The sequence below is a fragment of the Cydia splendana genome, chromosome 7 (assembly GCF_910591565.1).
Source record: "Cydia splendana chromosome 7, ilCydSple1.2, whole genome shotgun sequence".
Classification (NCBI taxonomy): Eukaryota; Metazoa; Arthropoda; class Insecta; order Lepidoptera; family Tortricidae; genus Cydia; species Cydia splendana.
The window spans coordinates 1,790,667-1,812,136 of NC_085966.1; the positions used below are offsets into that span (position 1 = coordinate 1,790,667).

The following is a 21,470-nucleotide window of genomic DNA, read 5'->3' on the forward strand; positions in this document are numbered from 1 at the left end:
GACCGAAAAACAAACCGCACAATACGGCTGTCCCATATCAAAACCTAGTAAATGACTAATTTCTCAAAATTTGTTTTTATGTATTTGTATTAAAAACTAATACCACTTTTAAATGTGCGTTATCTGCTTACTACGCATATGCGTACGCATGGCGCCGCTACGCCGTGGTGCTGTGGGGGGACAGCACCGAGGCCGATCAGCTGTTTGTGATGCAAAAGAAGTGTGTCCGTATCTTAGCTAATGTGCGTATCCCAAACTAAACAGTTGCCGCCCATACTTTATTCAATATAGGTTGTTAACCTTGCCTTGTATTTATATATTACAGGCTGCTCTTTTTGTTAGGGAACATCCATATTTATTTACAGTAAAACAAGACAAGGGAAACACTAGATCACAGTATAGAAATAAACTGCTAGGTATTACCAAACACTAACCTAGAGATGTGTAAAAATAGTCCCCAATATAAATGTATTTTAATCACAAATAAAATTCCCAATTATATTAAGCAAGAAACTCGAAACACGGTATTTAAAAACAAATTAGTAAATTTATTAATTGATAAATGTTATTATTCGGTTAAGGATTTTCTTAATGACAATAGTTTATAACATCTATTTTTTGTAATATTAATATGTAATTGTGATTTATAAATGAACCCAAACTTTAGTCCTTAAGTTAATGTTGTGTGCCCTTACAGGGTGTCATGGTCTGACTTGTATTTTATTGTGTAACATCTGGATTTACTTATGTACATGACTTTACAACAAAATAAATGAAATGAAATGAAAAAATGAAATGTTATTTAGACTAGCGTTGAAAATGTCGGAAAAAATCAAATGATTTTATTGAGAATTTATGAAATTTTCGTTTTTTTTCGTTTATTTAGGATTTTTAAAGAAAAAAACCAACCGACTGATAAGCATAATGACACAACTGTGACAACTGAACTGAACTGACACTGTCACCGATCCGATGTCAAATGTCACCAGTATTGAGAAAAACATAGAAGGTAGGATCGCATAGAAGTGGTATACGCGTGCCTCCGTGAGGGACAAAACATACGCAAATGCGACACTGTGATTGGTCGAATTCATTTGTTGCCCACCATTCTCCATACTAATAAAAAGGTGCGGAACAAACAAAAAGTGAGACTGTGACAAGGACAAGCAATAATACCGCTTTCTCTGCTACTTCTACTGAAAGATACATAAGACTATCTCGTTCTGTCAGTTACCGCCACCACTCATGCCAGATCCAGGTATATCCTAGATTCATGGAGAAAAATAACCGATTGAAACCTGTTTAAATCGCTTTTTTCGTTTTATTCGGAAAAATTGAAGCGGTAAATCTCATGGTTTTTTTCCGTAAAAATCCGAAAAAAACGAGCCGTTTTAAAGAAACGGGATTTTTTCTGGAAATTTTCAACGCTAATTTGTTCCCACCTAGTAAGTCCTCACCCGATTACAAAGACACCTGGGCTATAACCGCGAAAATCGAAGTTCGCAAATTGCGGGGATTATTCTCTGTCACTCTTATTACGCCTTCATTGGAGTAAAAGAGAAAGATCCCCGCAATTTGCGAATTCCGGTTTTCACGGTAGCCGCTCTGCTCAAAAATCGGCATAAATAACGGAGATTTTGACACCTCCAAACCTAGTAAGTAGCATGTGTAGTGACGGTTTAACATTATAAAACTCAGCAAGTTACAAAACTTACAAATCCCATATCAAAACCTAGGAAGGGACTGAGACATAGGTACTAGGTTTTAGCGTGGTTATCCAGGAGACGTGACGTTGACGTGCGGGGGGCACTGCGCCTGCCCCATATTAAAACCTAGTAAGGGTTCAAACAGAATTTTAACACTCAATTACAAGAGCGTAATATGCTATAATTTAAACTTTAAAGTATGCTACTGATACAGATAAAAATAATTCCAAGTAGTTACCACCATCTCACCCACTAGGTATTTATCACCAAAGTTTGGTGGTAAATACCTAGTGGGATTTTTTTTTCAGTTTTTGCAGTGGTAAAAAGTGAGAAAAACATCTCAGTTGTTACCACTGGTAATAACTTGGTGGTAATTAGTGGGAAAAACCCCGAAATGTCTTGAATATTGATAAGTGATACACCAGGTTCACACCTAAAACGAGAACTTACTAGGTATTGGAGTGGGAATATGTAACACAAAACATCGGTGCTCACGTTTTCAAAGTTAGTAAGGGGCATAAACGTGTATAAATACAATATTATTATATAATATTGATGTTGATACATGGAATAGTTACTAAGTAGTTATTCATGTAGGTACATTTTTTTTACTAAATTCCAATTTTTTTTTGAGGCTGACACATTTTATCTTGTTACGCTCTTCTGTAAAATTTGGTCTGATGCACTTACTGGGTTTTGCTATGGGACAGCCGAATAATAAGCTTGTCAGATTTACTTCCAAGTTCAAACATTTGACACATCACGTCACAACGCCCATAGAATGTAAACGTGCATGGCCATTGAAATTATAAATAAATTTAAGGGCTTGTCTTGTACTTAAATCAGTATTTCGCTTTTTTATTATTCTTGAATTTTTTTAGATCATATCGGCATGGCACACTGCGTTCGATTCGCACGTCGCTCCGAAGTTTGAGCGAGACAACGCTATGCGCGTATTATAGTGATATCCCGCTCGCACGTCGGGTCGTGCCAATTGGACGCAGTGTGCCATGCAAAGAATATAAGTGCCATGCCCCATAATAGTAATTGAATATTTTACGATAATAATTTACCATGTATTACCAGTTACCTATTTTTAGGGTTCCGTACCCAAAGGGTAAAACGGGACCCTATTACTAAGACTTCGCTGTCCGTCCGTCCGTCTGTCACCAGGCTGTATCTCACGAACCGTGATAGGTAGACAGTTGAAATTTTCACACATGATGTATTTCTGTTGCCGTTATAACAACAAATACTAAAAACAGAATAAAATAAAGATTTAAATGGGGCTCCCATACAACAAACGTGATTTTTGACCAAAGTTAAGCAACGTCAAGAGTGGTCAGTACTTATGGGTGACCGTTTTGTTTTTGCTTTTTTTTTGTTTTTTTTTTTTGCATTATGGTACGGAACCCTACGTGCGCGAGTCCGACTCGCACTTGCCCGGTTTTTTTTTAGCAGTATTGTGACCGAGTCTGTCGTTTCGATTCATATGACATTTCCGTAAGTTGATAAAAATCGATTATAAATGTATAACAATAAACGATTAGGTAGGTACATCAGGTTAACTACAATTAATAATATAAAAACCGGGCAAGTGCGAGTCGGACTCGCGCACGAAGGGTTCCGTACCATAATGAAAAAAAAACGGAAAAAAATGCAAAAAAAAAACAGTCGCCCATCCAAGTACTGACCACGCCCGACGTTGTTTAACTTTGGTCAAAAATCACGTTTGTTGTATGGGAGCCCCACTTTAATCTTTATTTTATTCTGTTTTTAGTATTTGTTGTTATAGCGGCAACAGAAATACATCATCTGTGAAAATTTCAACTGTCTAGCTATCACGGTTCGTGAGATACAGCCTGGTGACAGACGGACGGACGGACAGCGAAGTCTTAGTAATAGGGTCTCGTTTTACCCTTTGCGTACGGAACAATGCTAACAAATAATACAAACATACTTATTTATGACTTTATCAGACATTGTCGTTTGTCAATATTACATACAAAATAGCCAGGGAGGCTCGCGGGCCGCTTGTTGCCGACCGCTGCTCCAGTGCATCGTGAAGGCCTATCACCGCACATCATGCAATAATACTTTGTATTATGAAATATTTTACTTGTGATCTATTACTGTATTTTGGCAAGGGCCCATGAGGCTGCCACTTCTCCAATAAACAAACAACTCTGACTTGTGAAGGGTTTTATTTGTAATTTACCCACGCTTACTGTGTTTTGGCAAAGGCTCGTGAGGCTGCGACTTCTCCAATAAACAGAACCGACAGTAGGGTGGTTCAAAAAACATTTTTTTTTTCCGACGGGGCACCCCCTTATTTTGTTACACTTATTATGCTGATAAAATACACCAAGTTCCGCACCTCCTGATTTGATTGGTAACGTCACAATCTTATAATCGAATCAAACACTTTTCTCGTCACATTCATACAAATCGAAATCGTTTGTGACCCCTTTACTCGTATAACTAATATCACATGGGTAGTAAGTGCATCTTACTTATCGATATAATTTTATCGACATATACCTCTGACTATTTTTTCTTTGCTATTCCTGGTATCATTTTATTTGTCAAACTCATGTCAATTTAGTTCGCGAGTTTCTGGAGGCAACTGTAGTAATCATCCAGTATTAATTATTAAATATTTTTTAATATACTTTTATTTTTATTTCTTATGTTGGATTCCAAAAATGTCATAATTTTCAAATTCTGCACTCCCTGAAACCTATAAAACGACACCCATGACGACTTTTATGTCAAGGTGTATGGCAGACATGTTGGATTCTAAAACTGTCATCATTTTCGAAACCGGCTCTCCCTGAAACCTATAAAACGACACCCATGACGACTTTTATGTCAAAGCGCACGGCAGACATGTTGGATTCCAAAATTGTCATCATTTTTTAATTCTGCACTCCCTGAAACCTATAAAACGACACCCATGACGACTTTTATGTCAAAGTGTATGGCAGACATGTTGGATTCTAAAACTGTCATCATTTCCAAAACCGACACTCCCTGAAACCTATAAAACGACACCCATGACGACTTTTATGTCAAAGCGCACGGCAGACATGTTGGATTCCAAAACTGTCATCATTTTTTAATTCTGCACTCCCTGAAACCTATAAAACGACACCCATGATGACTTTTATGTCAAAGTGCACGTCAGATTGGTTGATTGGTACTGGTGACCACCTTCCAGCTCCATCATCAGACCCTGAGTATGACCTAGTGTCAAACATCTTGTCGAGACGAATCAAACGAGCCTAAACACGAAGTGGTTTAGTTGCATGGTTGACTGGTACTGGTGACCACCTTCCAGCTCGATCATTAGACCCTGAGTATCACCTAGTGTCAAAGATCTTGTCGAGACGAATCAAACGAGCCTAAACACGAAGTGGTTTAGTTGCATGGTTGACTGGTACTGGTGACCACCTTCCAGCTCCATCATCAGACCCTGAGTATGACCTAGTGTCAAAGATCTTGTCGAGACGAATCAAACGAGCCTAAACACGAAGTGGTTTAGTTGCATGGTTGATTGGTGCTGGTGACCACCTTCCAGCTCCATCGTCAGACCCTGAGTATGACCTAGTGTCAAAGATCTTGTCGAGACGAATCAAACGAGCCTAAACACGAAGTGGTTTAGTTGCATGGTTGACTGGTACTGGTGACCACCTTCCAGCTCCATCATCAGACCCTGAGTATCACCTAGTGTCAAACATCTTATCGAGACGAATCAAACGAGCCTAAACACGAAGTGGTTTAGTTGCATGGTTGACTGGTACTGGTGACCACCTTCCAGCTCCATCATCAGACCCTGAGTATGACCTAGTGTCAAACATCTTGTCGAGACGAATCAAACGAGCCTAAACGCGAAGTGGTTTAGTTGCATGGTTGACTGGTACTGGTGACCACCTTCCAGCTCGATCATTAGACCCTGAGTATGACCTAGTGTCAAACATCTTGTCGAGACGAATCAAACGAGCCTAAACACGAAGTGGTTTAGTTGCATGGTTGACTGGTACTGGTGACCACCTTCCAGCTCGATCATTAGACTCACCTAGTGTCAAAGATCTTGTCGAGACGAATCAAACGAGCCTAAACACGAAGTGGTTTAGTTACATGATTGACGACACCCATGACGACTTTTGTGACAAAGTGCACGGCATACATCTTGGATTCCAAAATGGTCGGGTTGGCAGGTCCAGGTCCAGGTCTGCTTCGAAGTCCTTAGGCAACTGTATTTTTTTTTATTCCATACAATATAAGTGAGACACGCGTTCCCTCCCCGCTCTCGCGAGTGACCGGTTAGAATTAGGGTATCAGATCAAACGCGATAAGGTTTTCTTATTTAAAGGTACCGTTTGGAGGTAAGCTTTTATTTAACGGTACCGTTTGGACTAAAGCTTGATTGGATACCTAAACTATTGATACCATTACCTGAATGCTATTAAAACGGAAGGAGACCTTTAAACATATCCGTATAGGTACTTTTATTTAACGGTACCGTTTGGACTAAAGCTTATTTGGATACCTAAAGTATTGATATCAATATGGAATGCCAGTTTAACGGTCGGATACCTATAAACAAAACACGTAAAGGTACTTTTATTTAACGGTACCCTTTGAACGGAAGCTTGTTTAGATACGGGTACCGATTGATATTGGTACCGAAATGCTACTTTTAACGGTCGGGTACCTTTTCAAAAGACCGGTCAAAACCGTTTTTAAAGGTACCTTTTCAATCCCTGCTTCAATTATTGAGCAAATTCATTAACTCTTTAAATTTCACCCCCCTTTGTACTCTCTTCAGGGATGATTTCCGACATAAAAAGTATCCGATGTCCTAATCGAATTTAAACTGTTGTGAGACATACTAACATTGAATAATTTTAAGGGTTTTTTTTAACAGGTCGCGCGAGGGACTAAAAACAAGTGAGTCTAAACCGTAAAATTATTCAATACCCTATGTCCTTCCCCGGGACTCAAACTATCTCTATACCAAATTTCAACTAAATCGGTTCAGCGGCTTAAGCGTGAAGAGGTAACAGACAGACAGACAGACACACTTTCGCCTTTATAATATTAGTATGGAAGTATGGATATGGATGTGTTAAGTTAGTTATTAGCTATGGATTCATATACATATTATTATGTAATTTACGGATTCACCATACTATGTATTTTCAACTGTTTTAAACGCTCTCCACTTCACTGTTTTACTCTCGGAGGTTTTACTCGTATACATTGTAAATGTCATAAAATAAAGTGAAATAAATCAGTCCAGCGGCTGCACATTCGTTAACAAATATAGTGTGACTGTTTGATATATGGCCAGTTAAAAGAATTTTATATAAATTACATAGTGTGTTATGTAAATATTTTGTTATTTACTACACAGCTGCTGATGTATTGCTGTGCCTGTGAAATATGTTGCTTGTTCAAAAACTTTTCGGTAAGTACTTCGGTTCGGTTTAACTAAGTGTTGACAGGGGATTTAGTATATATTTTAACTAAATACTTACTAGTAAATACACTTGTATTGTTAATCATTCATTATGAATATTGAGTATTAGTCTAACACTTTAAACTCTCGCGTTTTGTACACATATTTAATTGCACAAACGGGTCTACCGCGATATAATTTCATTGTTTTTACCTTTAATTCCGACGTTTCAGCTGAGTTGCACCAGCTGTGGTCACGGAAAGACTGACGTCCCAACAAATGTCAACAGAGATATTAATAAAACACCACTAAACTACCCGAAATTAGTACCCCGTAGACCCGTTTGTGCAATTAAATATGAGTAGTCTTTCTATTATAATTCTTTAAAATTGCTTGATCAAACTTACTGAGAGAAGACTAAAGAGAATTGATAATAGAGAGGTGAAGTCTAAGAAAAAAACGTGCCCTTTAGTTTGACATCCAAAACAGATGGCGCTGTACTGCGCCATATGTTTTGCGGTCACTGAATTGTCAAACGTCAACTTTTGACAGCCAGAGTTACCGTTACCGCAAAATGTATGGAGCTGTACAGCGTCATCTCGTTATACCTGTCAAATGTGTATGTTGTGTTGTGTCTGTATGTGTGTTGTGTGTTATATGTATGTTAGTCTGTAAGGTATTTGTAATATGGGCCTTGTTGCCTGAATTAAATTTCTAAAAAAAAAAAAAAAAAAAAAAATGTCTTAGATTTTATGTTAATGGAATATTTATGATTAAGTATACAGTTTTCGGTCGACTTTAAAACTTTGCTGGTCTACCACCTTGACCTCCAAATAGCTGCCAGACGCCAGAATCTAGATAACAAAGATAGCGAAAATAAATAGAGCTCGACTGCTCTCAAAATTGTATCCTTTTTCCCGGAGCTAACTCTCTGTCTACTACTTCTCAAGTAGGGCAGCAGAGCCGACCTTAACTGAATTGATGCTGATTTATTTTTCAAAGAGGTCACTAGGGCAATTCGTCAAGACAAGTGGGCAGGGTATTTAATTTAGTAGACGGATTCCGAGAAAAGTTATTTGTGTAACAAGAGAGCCAAGTTCGATATCTCTTCGACTGATTAATTTAAACTTAGGTACATGTTGCTCTAGAACATACAACATCCATACTTCCACCTGCTTTTCTTCACTACACCTTATAAAACAAAGTCCCCCGCCGCGTCTGTCTGCAAGTATGTTCGCGATAAACTCAAAAACTACTGAACGGATTTTCATGCGGTTTTTTACCTATCGACAGAGTGATTCTTGAGGAAGGTTTAAATCTATAATTTGTTAACCCATGCGAAGCCGGGGCGCGTCGCTATTTCCTTATAAAATGTGCCCTAAAACTAAAAAGTGTAAGCTAAAAACCTGTCATATAAACTTTTTCTCACGCCCGTAGCAAAATCGATTATGCTCACTGTTTTTAAGCAGTAAAGTATCCTCGTTCGAGTTGCGCTTAGGTTGTAGGTTAGGCTTAGGTTAGGTAGAAAACATAAACATCTGATTTAGCTACGAGTTCAAAATTAAGTATAGTATTTCCACTCGCAACAAGCAAGCAAAAACGACGCGGTCCCAGTACATGTCATCTTGAAACTTAATAAGTCATTTATCAATAGAGGTGACAGCAAGGTGTCATCTATTGGGCATTAGCATGACGAGCACTAGTACGTTTACCTTAATTAAAGGATGACTCACGCTAAAACGGTCCGGGCCCGGCCCGGGCGCCCGGTCTTCAGTTTTCTATAGAAAGTATCACGTGACCACCGTCACCTGTCATAGAAAAAGAGTGTCGGGCGCCCCGGACCGTTGTAGCGTGAGTCACCTTAACACATTCAGGGCCAAGAACCCGACTGTCGGGTACACTGTTCGTAGCGACTACGCGCTACATACGACGAAAACGTGGCTACGAGTTACGAGCGTAACCCGTAGCACTTAGTGGCAATGAATGTGTTAATACGCGCACCGCATGTAAATAGTAGCTTATAAAAGCGCTGCAAAGTTTTCAAACGTTATAAAATACATCTACATGTATATTCTACCGCTTGTCGCCCGCTCGGCTGCGGTCTGCAAAAAGTTAGTAAAACTCTGAATGCAAGCGTCAACCAGCAATTGCCACGACACAATAGTTCTGAGCGAGAATTGTGTGGTTAACTCTGCGTTTTTGGCATTGTGTGGTATTACGAGTATAATGCTTTATTTCAGTTTGTGTTTGTTACGAGATATGTTTTAGGTACAATGATTTGAAACTGTAGGGTAAATTTAAATGTACCAGCTGTAATTTAAGGTTATGTTACATTTTAAAATGTAGAGTTAGATCAACGGCCCGATTCGAACTTTAAGATACGTCAATTAATAGATCTAGGAACGATATGGATTAGATATGTCAGTGTCAAATGTGACGTTTCTTCAAACAAAAACGTCACTTTTGACACTGACACATCTAATCCATATCGTTTCTAGATCTATTCATTGACGTATCTTAAAGTTCGAATCGGGCAGTATGATAAGTCCAGCGATTTTGATAGCCCAGACTGCGGGTAAGTCTGGTAGGTATTAGGTAAGTAGTTTTAAGCCAAGATACAATACTGTGCAAGTGTTATTTTAAACGACAAACTTCTATAAAAATCGCTGCAGAGTTATCTTGATTCTAGTCTTCAAGATTTAATAACAGAATATCTTCCTAGAAGTTTCGCGAAGCCTACAAAGTAAAAGGGTGCTGTTCAATCTCGAGATAAATAACGAAGTTATGAACTTATGAATTTGGCGTAAATAAATAAAATACCTACAATCTTATGCAAATTGACCTAGTTTCTCAAATGTTGATCTTTAATGAGAATACTTTATTATAGATCAAAGACCCTTTCATATTCATATTCATATTTATTAATAGCTATAGCGACCCGCCCCGGCTTCGCACGGGTTAACAAATCATCGTCAGGTGACAATCAAAACTCATTAATTACCACCATAAGTTCTTAGCCATAGTGAACCATATTAGTACCAGAGTAAGGTCGATTTTTGTTTAAAAATAATTAAACAAAAATCGACCTTACTTTGTACTTAGTGAGTTTTGGTTGTCACTTGACGATATCGTCGGGTGACAAGCAATTTGTTGCATTGTTACTTTAATTTTTTAATAGTACTTAGTGACTTTTGCTTGTCACCCGACGATATACACCTAAACTTTCCTCAAGAATCACTCTATTGATAGGTGAAAACCGCATGAAAGTCCGTTCAGTGGTTTTTGAGTTTATCGCGAACATACAAACACACAAACATACAAACAGACAGACGCGGCGGGGGACTTTGTTTTATAAGGTGTAGTGATGATAGTGATGTAGCATTGTACACAGTATACATTACACGTCAAAATTACAATCTGTGAAATAATAACTAAGCGAATTTACCTACATCTAAATAATAATACTTATAAAAAATCAAATTTAAAATTAAAACTATAATATTTTACTATGTCCATGTTTCCAATACTTACTTCATTAATTTCATAAAAGGCGTCAAATCTCTCCTATTATTCTGGCTAGATAACAACATAAAAAATCTTCACCCGCCGAAATCAATTTTTATCTCTAAAATGCTGGCGTCGCCTAGGTTTCAATTAAGCACTTTCAGAACTAGTTATGTTAGTCAGCTGTGTGGCCGCTTGCCAAGGCCATATTCTCGTTTAACTGTTTTACTTAGTAACAACTAAGCGCCACTTGCACCATAGCACTAACCCGGGGTTAACCGGTTAAACCGTTAGCCCAGTGTCAAATTGTATTGGTAACCATGGTAACTCCAGGTTTAACCGGTTAACCCCGGGTTAGTGAATGGTGCAAGTTACCAAGTCCTCAAAAACATTGTTAAGAATTGTAATTAATTCTGCACCATTCGTCCGATTCTCCGTTCGTCAATATCATGGTTCGTCAGTTGCTGCGTTCGTCTAATTCCCATTTCGTCAATTGCTCAGTTCGTCCTATTCCTTTCACTGCTCTCCTAATACTAAGGAGGTTACTAAACCTTACCAAAGTTACCAAATTTTCGAAATCATGTACCGTAAACCCTACTATGGTCCAAAATTAACTCGAATATTTTCGTGCAGGTGTCAATATTATTTGAATGTCGTAATTTCAAGGCACAACATTTAGTTAAGTACCTACAGGTAGGTATACATAATAAAATTCTTTGGTATTGATTGTGTTGAACTCTTGGGCCATAGTAAAAATAAACATATCTTAAAAACTATCTTGGTACCTACTTGAATGCTCGAACGACCCAAAAATGTATTTTGGAGTTAGCCTACTTCCAAAATGGCACGACCTAGGTTTCAATCAGCCCTTTCATTTACCGATATTGGAGTCAGCTGTGGCAGCCTGCCAACTATGTATTGATCGTGTTTGGCACGCCTTATTACTGCATAATGCTTTGGGTACCTGTAAACTGGGGTTACTTTGAACCGCGGGGAAATATTGACCATCGATTTTCGAACTATAATAATTGAGATATAATCCGTCTAAATAGTTTTATTTCATGAATAACAATCGCGGTAACCGAAGACAATATTATAAAGAATTGTTATCCGAACGCTTTCACCGTGTATTTCTGTTAAGGTTGCAAACTACACCATAAAATTCATAAACGAGTTCAAAAATCTCTCTCGATGATCAATATTTCCCCGCTACTCAAAGTAACCCCAGTTTACGGTAGCCTGCTGTCCTTTTATATAATTTATGATAAAAATGCTGCATAAGATACTATTTGCATTTTTCTTATTAAACTCAAATGACTTTGCAGATTGCAGATGCATAGGATAGGGTAAACAAGCTACATACAAAGTGCATTCCTCTTTTATGCAAGAGGACAGGCATTGGCATTTTCCATACACGTATGTATAAAACTTATTCTTTAAATAAGTATTACCATAGAAAATAGAGTGTATAGAGGGGGCTATTCATAAATTACGTCATTTCAAATTAGGGGTGGGGGGGTCTGGACATCGGATGACGGTAGCATGAAGTAGGAGGAAATGGGGTCATTTGAAGTATGATTTTTGGATGATTGTAGGGGGGGGGGGGGGTCTAAAATCGTCAAAAATCGATGACGTAATTTATGGACAGCCCCGAGGCGGATTGTCAAAGTAAATTATGTAGCCACTGTAAATTTACTGACATCTTTCGACAGAAGTTTAAAACTGTTAGATCGCCATTTGACTTTGATCCTTATTCTTTCACTTTCAATTTGTACTGTTGCTACATAATTTACCATAACAGTAACTCTCTATGAATTTGAGTAATACTAAGAAGAAAAATCAAAATACCTCCAAATACAAGCCACTGACATTTCACACTTCCATCTACGGTTTACCGCAACCCCAAACCCTCTTGAACCCCGTTATATATTACCCGCCGAATGGGTTTCGTGGTTCGGAAGCTCTGACCCACTATTGATAAGATATACGCGGCCCTAATAGAAGCTTATCTGCTGTTGTGTAAAAATGCGAGTCCGAATCCTATTGACATATATCTCCAACACCAAAAAATAGTTACTTAAGTGGCTCTGTGAGGTGTAGACAGTCGGGACATAACTTAAAACTGAATAAATGTATGGCCCCGCCATTTCGGAAAATTTCCAAAAACTAAATTGATAAAAAAATTAACCACCTCGCAAAATTTTACGAGATAAATACGGTTAAGAATTGCGACCTGTGCGATACGGGTGCTGAATCCCCGTGCATGAACAACTGTACGGGGCAGCATAGGACGCAAAGGAGCCGTCAGATTTTTGGCGTAAATGTGTCGTTTATGCTTCCGATGTAGTCCACAAGATGGCAGAACCTACTATGCACAAGGAAACGTACCGACGAGCACGGTAGAGGTAGCACTTGCTTTGGCAATGATACATGTGCACATATGTTTCCGATTCAGGCCACAAGATGGCAGACCCTCCAACGCGCACGGTCCCTATAGAACATTCAATCCGTCACCCATTTCATCACGGAAATTAACTGTGACAGCACTCTCGTGAGGGCTGCAACATAAATGTCACAACAGTATAGCAGCTGAAGTTGCTATCCGAATGTTACCTTAACTCTTGTATTTGGTATTATCTCGATCTCTTAAATATAAATAAATAATTCAGCCTATATACATCCCACTAATGAGCACAGGGCTTCTCTCATGCGCGAGAGGGCTTGGGCTATAGTCCCCACGCAAGCCCAATGCGGATTCCACTTCACTTAATACACCTTTTGAATTTCTTCGCAGATACATTGCAGGTTTCCTCACGATGTTTTCCTTCGCCGAAAAGCTAGTGGTAAATATCGAATGATATTTCGTATATAAGTTCCGAAAAACTCATTGGTACGAGCCAGGATTTGAACCCGCGACCTCCGGATTGAAAGTCGGATGTCATATCCACTCAGCCACCACCGCTTTTTCCTGTACATGTAAGAAATACTTCTGGCTTTTATATCTTTACGTTTTTACCTTTTTCTTTTCACATTCCCGTCCATTATCTCTCAATGGATCGCATTACGAGCCCTATTATATATTATTTGTTATTATAGAATACTCGAGTATAATGAACAAAACTAGACCATAGTCTAATAAAACATGGTCTTCCATTCCCAGAGTGACACGGGGCTACGTCACAACAACATGGCCGCTATATATAGCGCTATCGCATATTATCATATAGCGCTGTCGCATGATGACGTAAGCCCGTGTCAGTTAGGTGACCTAGAAAAGACGGGAATGGAGTACCAGGCGGAGTATATTATTATACCATGAACTAGACCATGTTATTATTTACTGTATTAAGTAGGTCACATGAACGTAGGGAGCTAAACCAAGACTTATTTACATTATGCTTGAAAGGTGGAAACTTAACTGTTAGAAATAACAGTGACATTTTACTTTATATTTCCTAGAGTCCTTTGTTATACTTTGCTTTACTTTACGGAATTAACTTTAATATGACAAGGCTATCCTTAGAAATACTAATTACCCAGGTATATTGTAAGGACGAGAACTAAATTTACTAATTAAAATTGTTGGGTTGGATCGGGTCGAAGGTTAATATTTCAGGATTGCCTTTGACATGTCAGGATTTTTGGCTCCTTGTCAGGGTTTCGGGGGGACATGGCGTGTGTCAGGTTTTTTAGAAACCTCAACTAACCACTGGTAACAACAACAACAACAATAAGTTTAGTCGGGTTGGCTCGGGTTTTGTCGGGTCCGGTCGGGTTTTGTCGGGCTACATGGGTTTAGTTGGGTGTGTCAGGGTTTTTTTTAGAAACATCAACTAACCACTGAAAACAACAACAGGTTTAGTTGGGTCGAGTCGGGTTGGCTCGGGTTTTGTCGGGCTACTTGGATTTAGTTACATGTGTCAGGGTTTTTTTAGAAACCTCAACGAACCATTGGAAACAACAACAACAACAACAACAAGTTTAGTCGGGTCGGGTCGGGTTGGCTTGGGTTTTGTCGGGTTCGCTCGGGTTTAGTCGGGTCGGGTCTCACCTGATATATTAATCCGCTCCTCATCATAATAGTCCAGGTGATGCTCATCGTCCTCGGGCTCGAGCTCGGGCCGCGTCGGGTCGGGCCGGGCCGGGTGGCGGCGCGTCGCGTTGGGGGCGCCGCTCACGGCCAGCACGCACACCACCGCCAGGGGGAGCACCACCTCCATGCCGACATCACAAGCGACACGCCTTCAGCGCTGGGGACAACAAATTTAAATCAAATATGACGGTTGAAGATTACCTAGATGACCACACGTCCTGAATTTTTCGGGACGTCCCAATATTCCGCTTTTAAGTACAAGTAGCGGTACATACTCCAACAACAAACAAAATAACTTACCTACAATAATAAGGTTTGTATCTATCACAGACAAGACATCCTCCAGACTGAGCATAGTAATAGCGCTACCCCCTCTGCCACAAGTACGGTAGTTTTACTCCATTTTCGAGTCGAAAGTGGCTTTGTGTGACGTCCGTGTCTTTGAACGGACCAATCACGGCACGGGACCTCGCTCACCTCGTCCCCCGCACCCCCGTATTTTTGGCAGCATCGGTATCACGAAATAATTGCTCTAAACTCCGTCTAGAGGATTCCTAGTCTATGGTATCTATAAACACGGTGGCTAAAAAATAACTGCATTCTCGTTGCCAGGGAGGTTTTGGGATTATACTGAGCAAGTTTTAATATGGGACCAACCCCTAAATCACAAAAAAAAATTTACCCTCCCACAGAGCATAGACTAGCCAAAATGTATGAAACAGCCAAATTTTTTTTCGCGATTTCGGAGTTGGTCCCTTAGTAAAAGTTGCTCAGTATAATCCCATAGCCTCCCTGGCAACGGGAATGCAGTTATTTTTTAGCCACCCTGTATGTACCAAATTTTAAGAAAAATATATAATTAAAGCACTTATTCAGTTGGCGTTTTTTTTCACATACCTACTTAACCTACTGACTTACAACCTTCGACATTGTGTTCAGTGTGCGGCTACCTTTCCCTCGCTTTACCTTTTTCAAATGAAACCAAGCAAAATACTGCACTTTATATGCGCTGACAGCCAATGCGGCCATAGTTCTTATTACTAGAGTACTACGTTCCAGAAAAGCGTAGCTATTCATATCATACTTAAGTCATATAGACTTTAGCGCTACCAGCCAGTATTATAAAGCATCACATACAATTTCCAACTCTATTTCCTTTGACATAAGGTATATTATGCATGGTTGTGTCTAGAAAGGCGACTTTTCTATATTAGTCTCCCCTATTTGTTACCGACATGCTGTCTGATCCTTGATAGCGTCTTTCTAGTTGGCCGAGTTCGATATTTCAAGCTAGAACCTTGAGAGCGTTTTCGCATTGTCCGATCCGATATCGGATGTAGGGCGCCGTCTTTAGCACACACTACAGCAGACATTATGCCTGTACTGACTACAGACCACAGAAAACCGCCTTCTGTGCTGCAGACAAACGGACGGACGGCAAAGTGATGCAATAATGGTTCCGTTCTTATCTTTTTGAGGTACGGAACCCTAAACTCAAATACCCTCATTTCATTTGCATCTTTCGTATATAAATAAAATTCACGAGGTTATAAAAACCACGATTAGGTATCTTCAATATATTAAGAGCACCATTTACTAAGAAACACCTCGATCCACTTTTCTTGCTAACTCATCCTGTACAAATTGTTCTAAGAAAACAGGCTTTTCGTGACCAGACTTTCGGTTAAATGTCTGTCTTATCAGAGGGCCTACCGCGAACACCGATGTTCGCAAATCTTTCTCTCGGCCCGATTCGAACTTTAAGATACGTTCAGTCACCTAATAGATCTAGAAACGATATGGATTAGATCTGCGATCATATACAGGGTGCAATCTTTTACGTGATACAAAAATAGTGTATCTAGTTCCGCTCATGCTGGAGAATATAATGCATTTATTCAATTGTTTAAATTAGTCTTATTTAAAACTTCATATTTTTCTAACAAATAATTTAATCACAAACTCAAAGTATGGACACCCTACATTCTATGACAATGACACTTCACGAGTTTTATCAATTATCTTACCACTGTTATTGATGATTGATAAGTTCCGTAGCTAATTACCGATTCGAAGAAAGCCTTATCAATTTGAATAACTTTCTCTTAAGAAATCTTGGAGGGACTAGCGTTACCCAGTTTCCGCTGGGGACAGCGACATCTAGCGTTTAACAAACAAATCTGTCACCTAAATGGATTTACGTAGAGAATGACATTTTTTTACGTAAATCAGTTTTTCAGCGTCAAAATTTCACATCATGGGACCATCCGTCGTTCTCGATTACACACAAAAGTTACCGATAATGCCTGATTGCATTACACGGCCAAGTTATCAACATTTGCGAGTGGTTCTACATTACCGTGTGGTGATTGTACTTCTACATAAAGACTGTTAATAATAAACGAAGTAAGTAGACAAAATTTATTTACAAAATGAAAACTAGTTTACTTCAAACGTATTTTAATAACTAGAGATGGGTAACTACCCGGGTAAATACCCGCTCTCGGGTATTTACCCGGTAAATACCCGATATTTACCTACCCGCGGGTAAATACGCGGGTATTTTCGTTTTTCTTCTAAATTTCATGTGTTTAATGGTATGTGAGTATAAATAAGATTAATTTAAGTATTTTTTTATAATGTGACATAAAATGTATGTTCATACTAATTACGAAAAGGTTGTTTTGAGGTGAAGTTCGATTTTAACATATCAGTCCAATTATGAAAAGTGTGTAAAATCATTCCCTGGCTTCCGGAAATGTTTTGAAACGCTTTTAATATACATTAGAAAGATGAAAATAAAGACTACTTATGAATGATAATATAAAAAAAATGTGCAGTATCACAACTTGGGAAGCTTATAAGTCAAATACAGTTAGTTATAGGACAAAAATATATATAACCTTTTTTGTAGAAAATTATGTCTACTTTAGTTTGTACATACAACACTTTTCGATATTAATGACAGTTTCCAAGAAATATGAAAAAGTTCTCTTTTACCCCCCCTCCCCCCAACCACACCCCCCGCCGACCGAAGTTGGAATGTGTATTATCAACGTATAAGTACGATAATTTACTCAAATCTAAAAAAAATACTCTTATGATGGCCTTTTTTTAATATTTATCAAAATTGTACTAAAAATTCCTTAGTTTTCACTAAACCATTTCATTTTAAATCACACACAATAATTACAACCATTAACTCGGTTTATATCTCCACTTTAACACAAATCGACATGTGCAACAAGAAATGAATCTACCCGTCCATTTGGGTAGATACGGGTAAATACCGGGTAGATGGGTATTTACCGGGTATTTACCTGGGTGGGTAAATTGGGTAAATACCCGCGACCCATCTCTATTAATAACTGTTCAAAATGTCCACCACCTTCCTGCTGGCATAACTCCGCACGCCGTCTTAAATTGTCTCTAAGTTTGCGAAGTACATACTCCTTGGCTCTCACCTCTCACAACATCAAACGCCTGTATAATTTTTTGGCGAAGCTCTGCGACAGTATGCGATTCTCGCTCGTAAACTTGCCTTTTAATCTCACCCCATAAAAAGAAGTCTAGTGGGGTGAGATCAGGGCAACGAGGTGGCCAAGCGATGGGGCCATTGCGTCCAATCCATCGGTCGGGGAACTCCTGATTTAAGTAGTTTCGAACCCGTAGTGAAAAGTGTGCAGGAGCTCCGTCTTGCTGAAAGTGTAAGTTTTCTAGATTTTCATCAGGAACTCCCATCAATAATCTTGGTAAAACGTTTCTTAGCAGATCCTCGTATTTAGGCCCATTTAGTGTACCTTCAATAAAATGCGGCCCTATTACGCAGTTATTTAGAATGCCTGCTCACACATTAAGCGAAAAGCGAGTTTGGAATGCATCTCTGCGTGTGACATGTGGGTTTACATCACTCCACCAGTGTTCATTGTGGACGTTGAACAATCCTATTCTTGTAAAGGTCGCTTCATCTGACCACAAGATGTTGAGATGTAAGTGACCTAGTAGCCATTGGCAAAACTGTGTCCTTTTGCCGTAATCTGCGAGAACAATATCCTGTACACGCTGAAAGTGGAAGGGATGTTTCCCTTGGGCATTCAACAGTTTCCACATAAAAAAATGGGATGTTCCAAATCGAGCCGCGGCTTGCCTTGTGCTGGCTTGTGGGTGGCGGTGAAAGTACTCCAGTACTCGAGTACGGAACGGTTCCGCGTACCGTGCTCGTCGTCCTCTGCCTCGGGCATGTTCTGGGACTGTAAACTGGCCATAAGTCCTTAAATTATGGACAGTACTGTTTATAAGACGACGTGTCGGGATTGGAAGTTCCGGATATTTTTCATGGAACAATATCTGAGTTTGCACCGTACTATGGGTCGTAAAATAAAACGACACCATATCCGAACGCTCAATATGCGTAATAGGGATAGGGAGGAGGCATTTTTAAAACTTGGTAAATTTTTTGAGTTAGATGATTATTTTGACAAGTCATGTCACGTCGACAGTTGTCGAAATTACTTGTTTTAAATTAGTATGGTACCTATCACTCTAGAGTATTTACTGTAAAACTGATACTAAACTTTTTGTTCATTTGTAAAGAAGTAGGATGACCATTCATATGGAAAAAAAAGAGGATATCTTGCAACTGAAATTAAAACTGAATAAAGCAAGTTAGCAATCGAGACCTTTGTAAGACCTCTTAGTTGTGGGAAGAAGTATATGAAACACTAATTTTGTATCACGTAAAAGATTGCACCCTGTATAACCATGGATACCGCCTTTAGGAACATTACCGTTCAAATTCTCGGGCCAAATTAGCACACATACACAATTACGCCTACATTCAAATAAGACGACGCGTTTACAGAGCCTGTAATCAAAGCTCGTAAACAAAACAAGAGTCATCTTTATTACACTAATGGTACATAGCTAAGTGTAGATGAAATGCATATAATGTCAATAACTACCAATCAGCGACATTAATCCGCTAATAACCTTCTTGATGTACGTACTGGCCGCTGAGAGTTCGCGGTTCATATTTGATTAGAATATGACTTGGACAGGGATAGGTTTATGCCATACAGTGAAGAACCAGTCAAATAATTCACGTATAATAATTTAATGCAGATTAAAAGATAACTAGTTAAAATGTTGTTATGACATGACAGACTAACTCAACATAAGTAAATATATCATTGTTGTATAAATGTATTCCGCTATAATAAGTATTTTGTATATTTTATTATCAATCTGCATGTCAGTGCGAAGTCACGTTCAGGTATAGTCTGTCCGTTTTTCTAAGATTAAGTACGCCATAGTAAATGTATGGCGAACTTGATCTTAGAAATCGGACTGGCTATACAGTCTGCAAAATTTACATGGGTACACGAATCGGGTTAAAAATATTTGAACAGGCGGAGTCACAATAAATCCCCACTTTCAGTTCAGAATATTTTATATGTATATAGCCGGTCAAGCAAGTTTGTCAGTAGAAAAAGGTGCAAAATTAAAATTTTGTATAGGACCACAGCCGTTCGCGCGCTTACATTTTCTAAATTTGCCGCTCTTATAATATTTTAAACTTTCGCGTTTTGAACACATATTACATATGATTTACGTCGGTAAATCAAGGTAATTGAATATAATTCGCGTTAGACCCGTCTATAATGTGAGTTAATATGTTTGCCGCTCTTTTCTACTGACGGGAATGGCTTGAGAGAGAACCTACATATATGTGACAGTAGAAGGTTCAGATAATGTGTGTATTTGTTAAATTAATTCAGTGAAAGCATGATAGGAAAAATGTATCTACATATAGGAACCGGGTATGATTATCTCACGGGTTATATCTCATGAATAGAACATATTCTAGATATCTTGCCAGGCATCCACTCAATTTCATGTCTCTCTAATTGGACAGCTTTTTTCCATAGTTCTCTGCGAATAGCATCTTGTGGGAATCTGAATGGAAAGTAATGTAAAATGACAATACCAAATTTGATTATTAATTTGAAATAACTAGGTAGCTTTTTTATATCTCCATCTCATGAAATAAAAAAGGAAAATACAAATCTGTAAGAAGGAATTTATTACTACATTTATAATTATATAGAAAATACCTAAACCAAACACAAGTTAATAAAATAGTCTACTTCATTTAGCATAACACCATCCCTATTATCCTCGCAATTTAAAAAGTCGTATGTTGTTATGAAAGTCGTATGCAGTTGTTACGTTTTAGCTTAGCACGGTAGTATTGAAAACAAATCGTCATGTTTTTTCCAAATTCTACTGAAGTTATCTGTTTACTACAAGTGAAAAGTGATTCCACTGTCCTTGGTATGAACTAAAATAACTTCTGCACCACTTCACGACACATGAATATATTTTTAATTACAAAAAAATGTTGTTTTTATAAATCAATTTAGCCATTTGTCACTGACTGTCATCTCGGTGGTACTGAGATTGCCAATCGAGCAGTTTGTAAGTACCGCCTATCGCGGGGTAGTTTGCGTTGGGTCATAATTGAGCGGACAGAATACTTCCATGTATAGCATTTCGCTGGATTAGATACGTCAGTATCAAATGTGACATTTCTTCAAACAAAAACGTCACGTTTGACACTGATACATCTAATCAATATCGTTTCTAGATCTATTAATTGACGTATCTTAAAGTTCGAATCGGGCAGTCTGACACTAAAAAATTA

At 38.6% G+C, this 21,470-nt stretch overlaps 1 protein-coding gene across 1 annotated transcript in view; it reads right to left on the reverse strand.

Moving 5' to 3' along the window:
* The window catches only part of LOC134792037 (uncharacterized), a 73,083-nt gene that overhangs the window by 18,703 nt on the left and 32,910 nt on the right, over nt 1–21,470 (reverse strand). The window contains exon 2 of the mRNA XM_063763158.1: nt 14,726–14,924. Within this exon, the coding sequence (XP_063619228.1) occupies nt 14,726–14,894 (169 nt within the window). The 5' untranslated portion in view covers nt 14,895–14,924. The remainder of the gene's footprint in view (nt 1–14,725; nt 14,925–21,470) is intronic.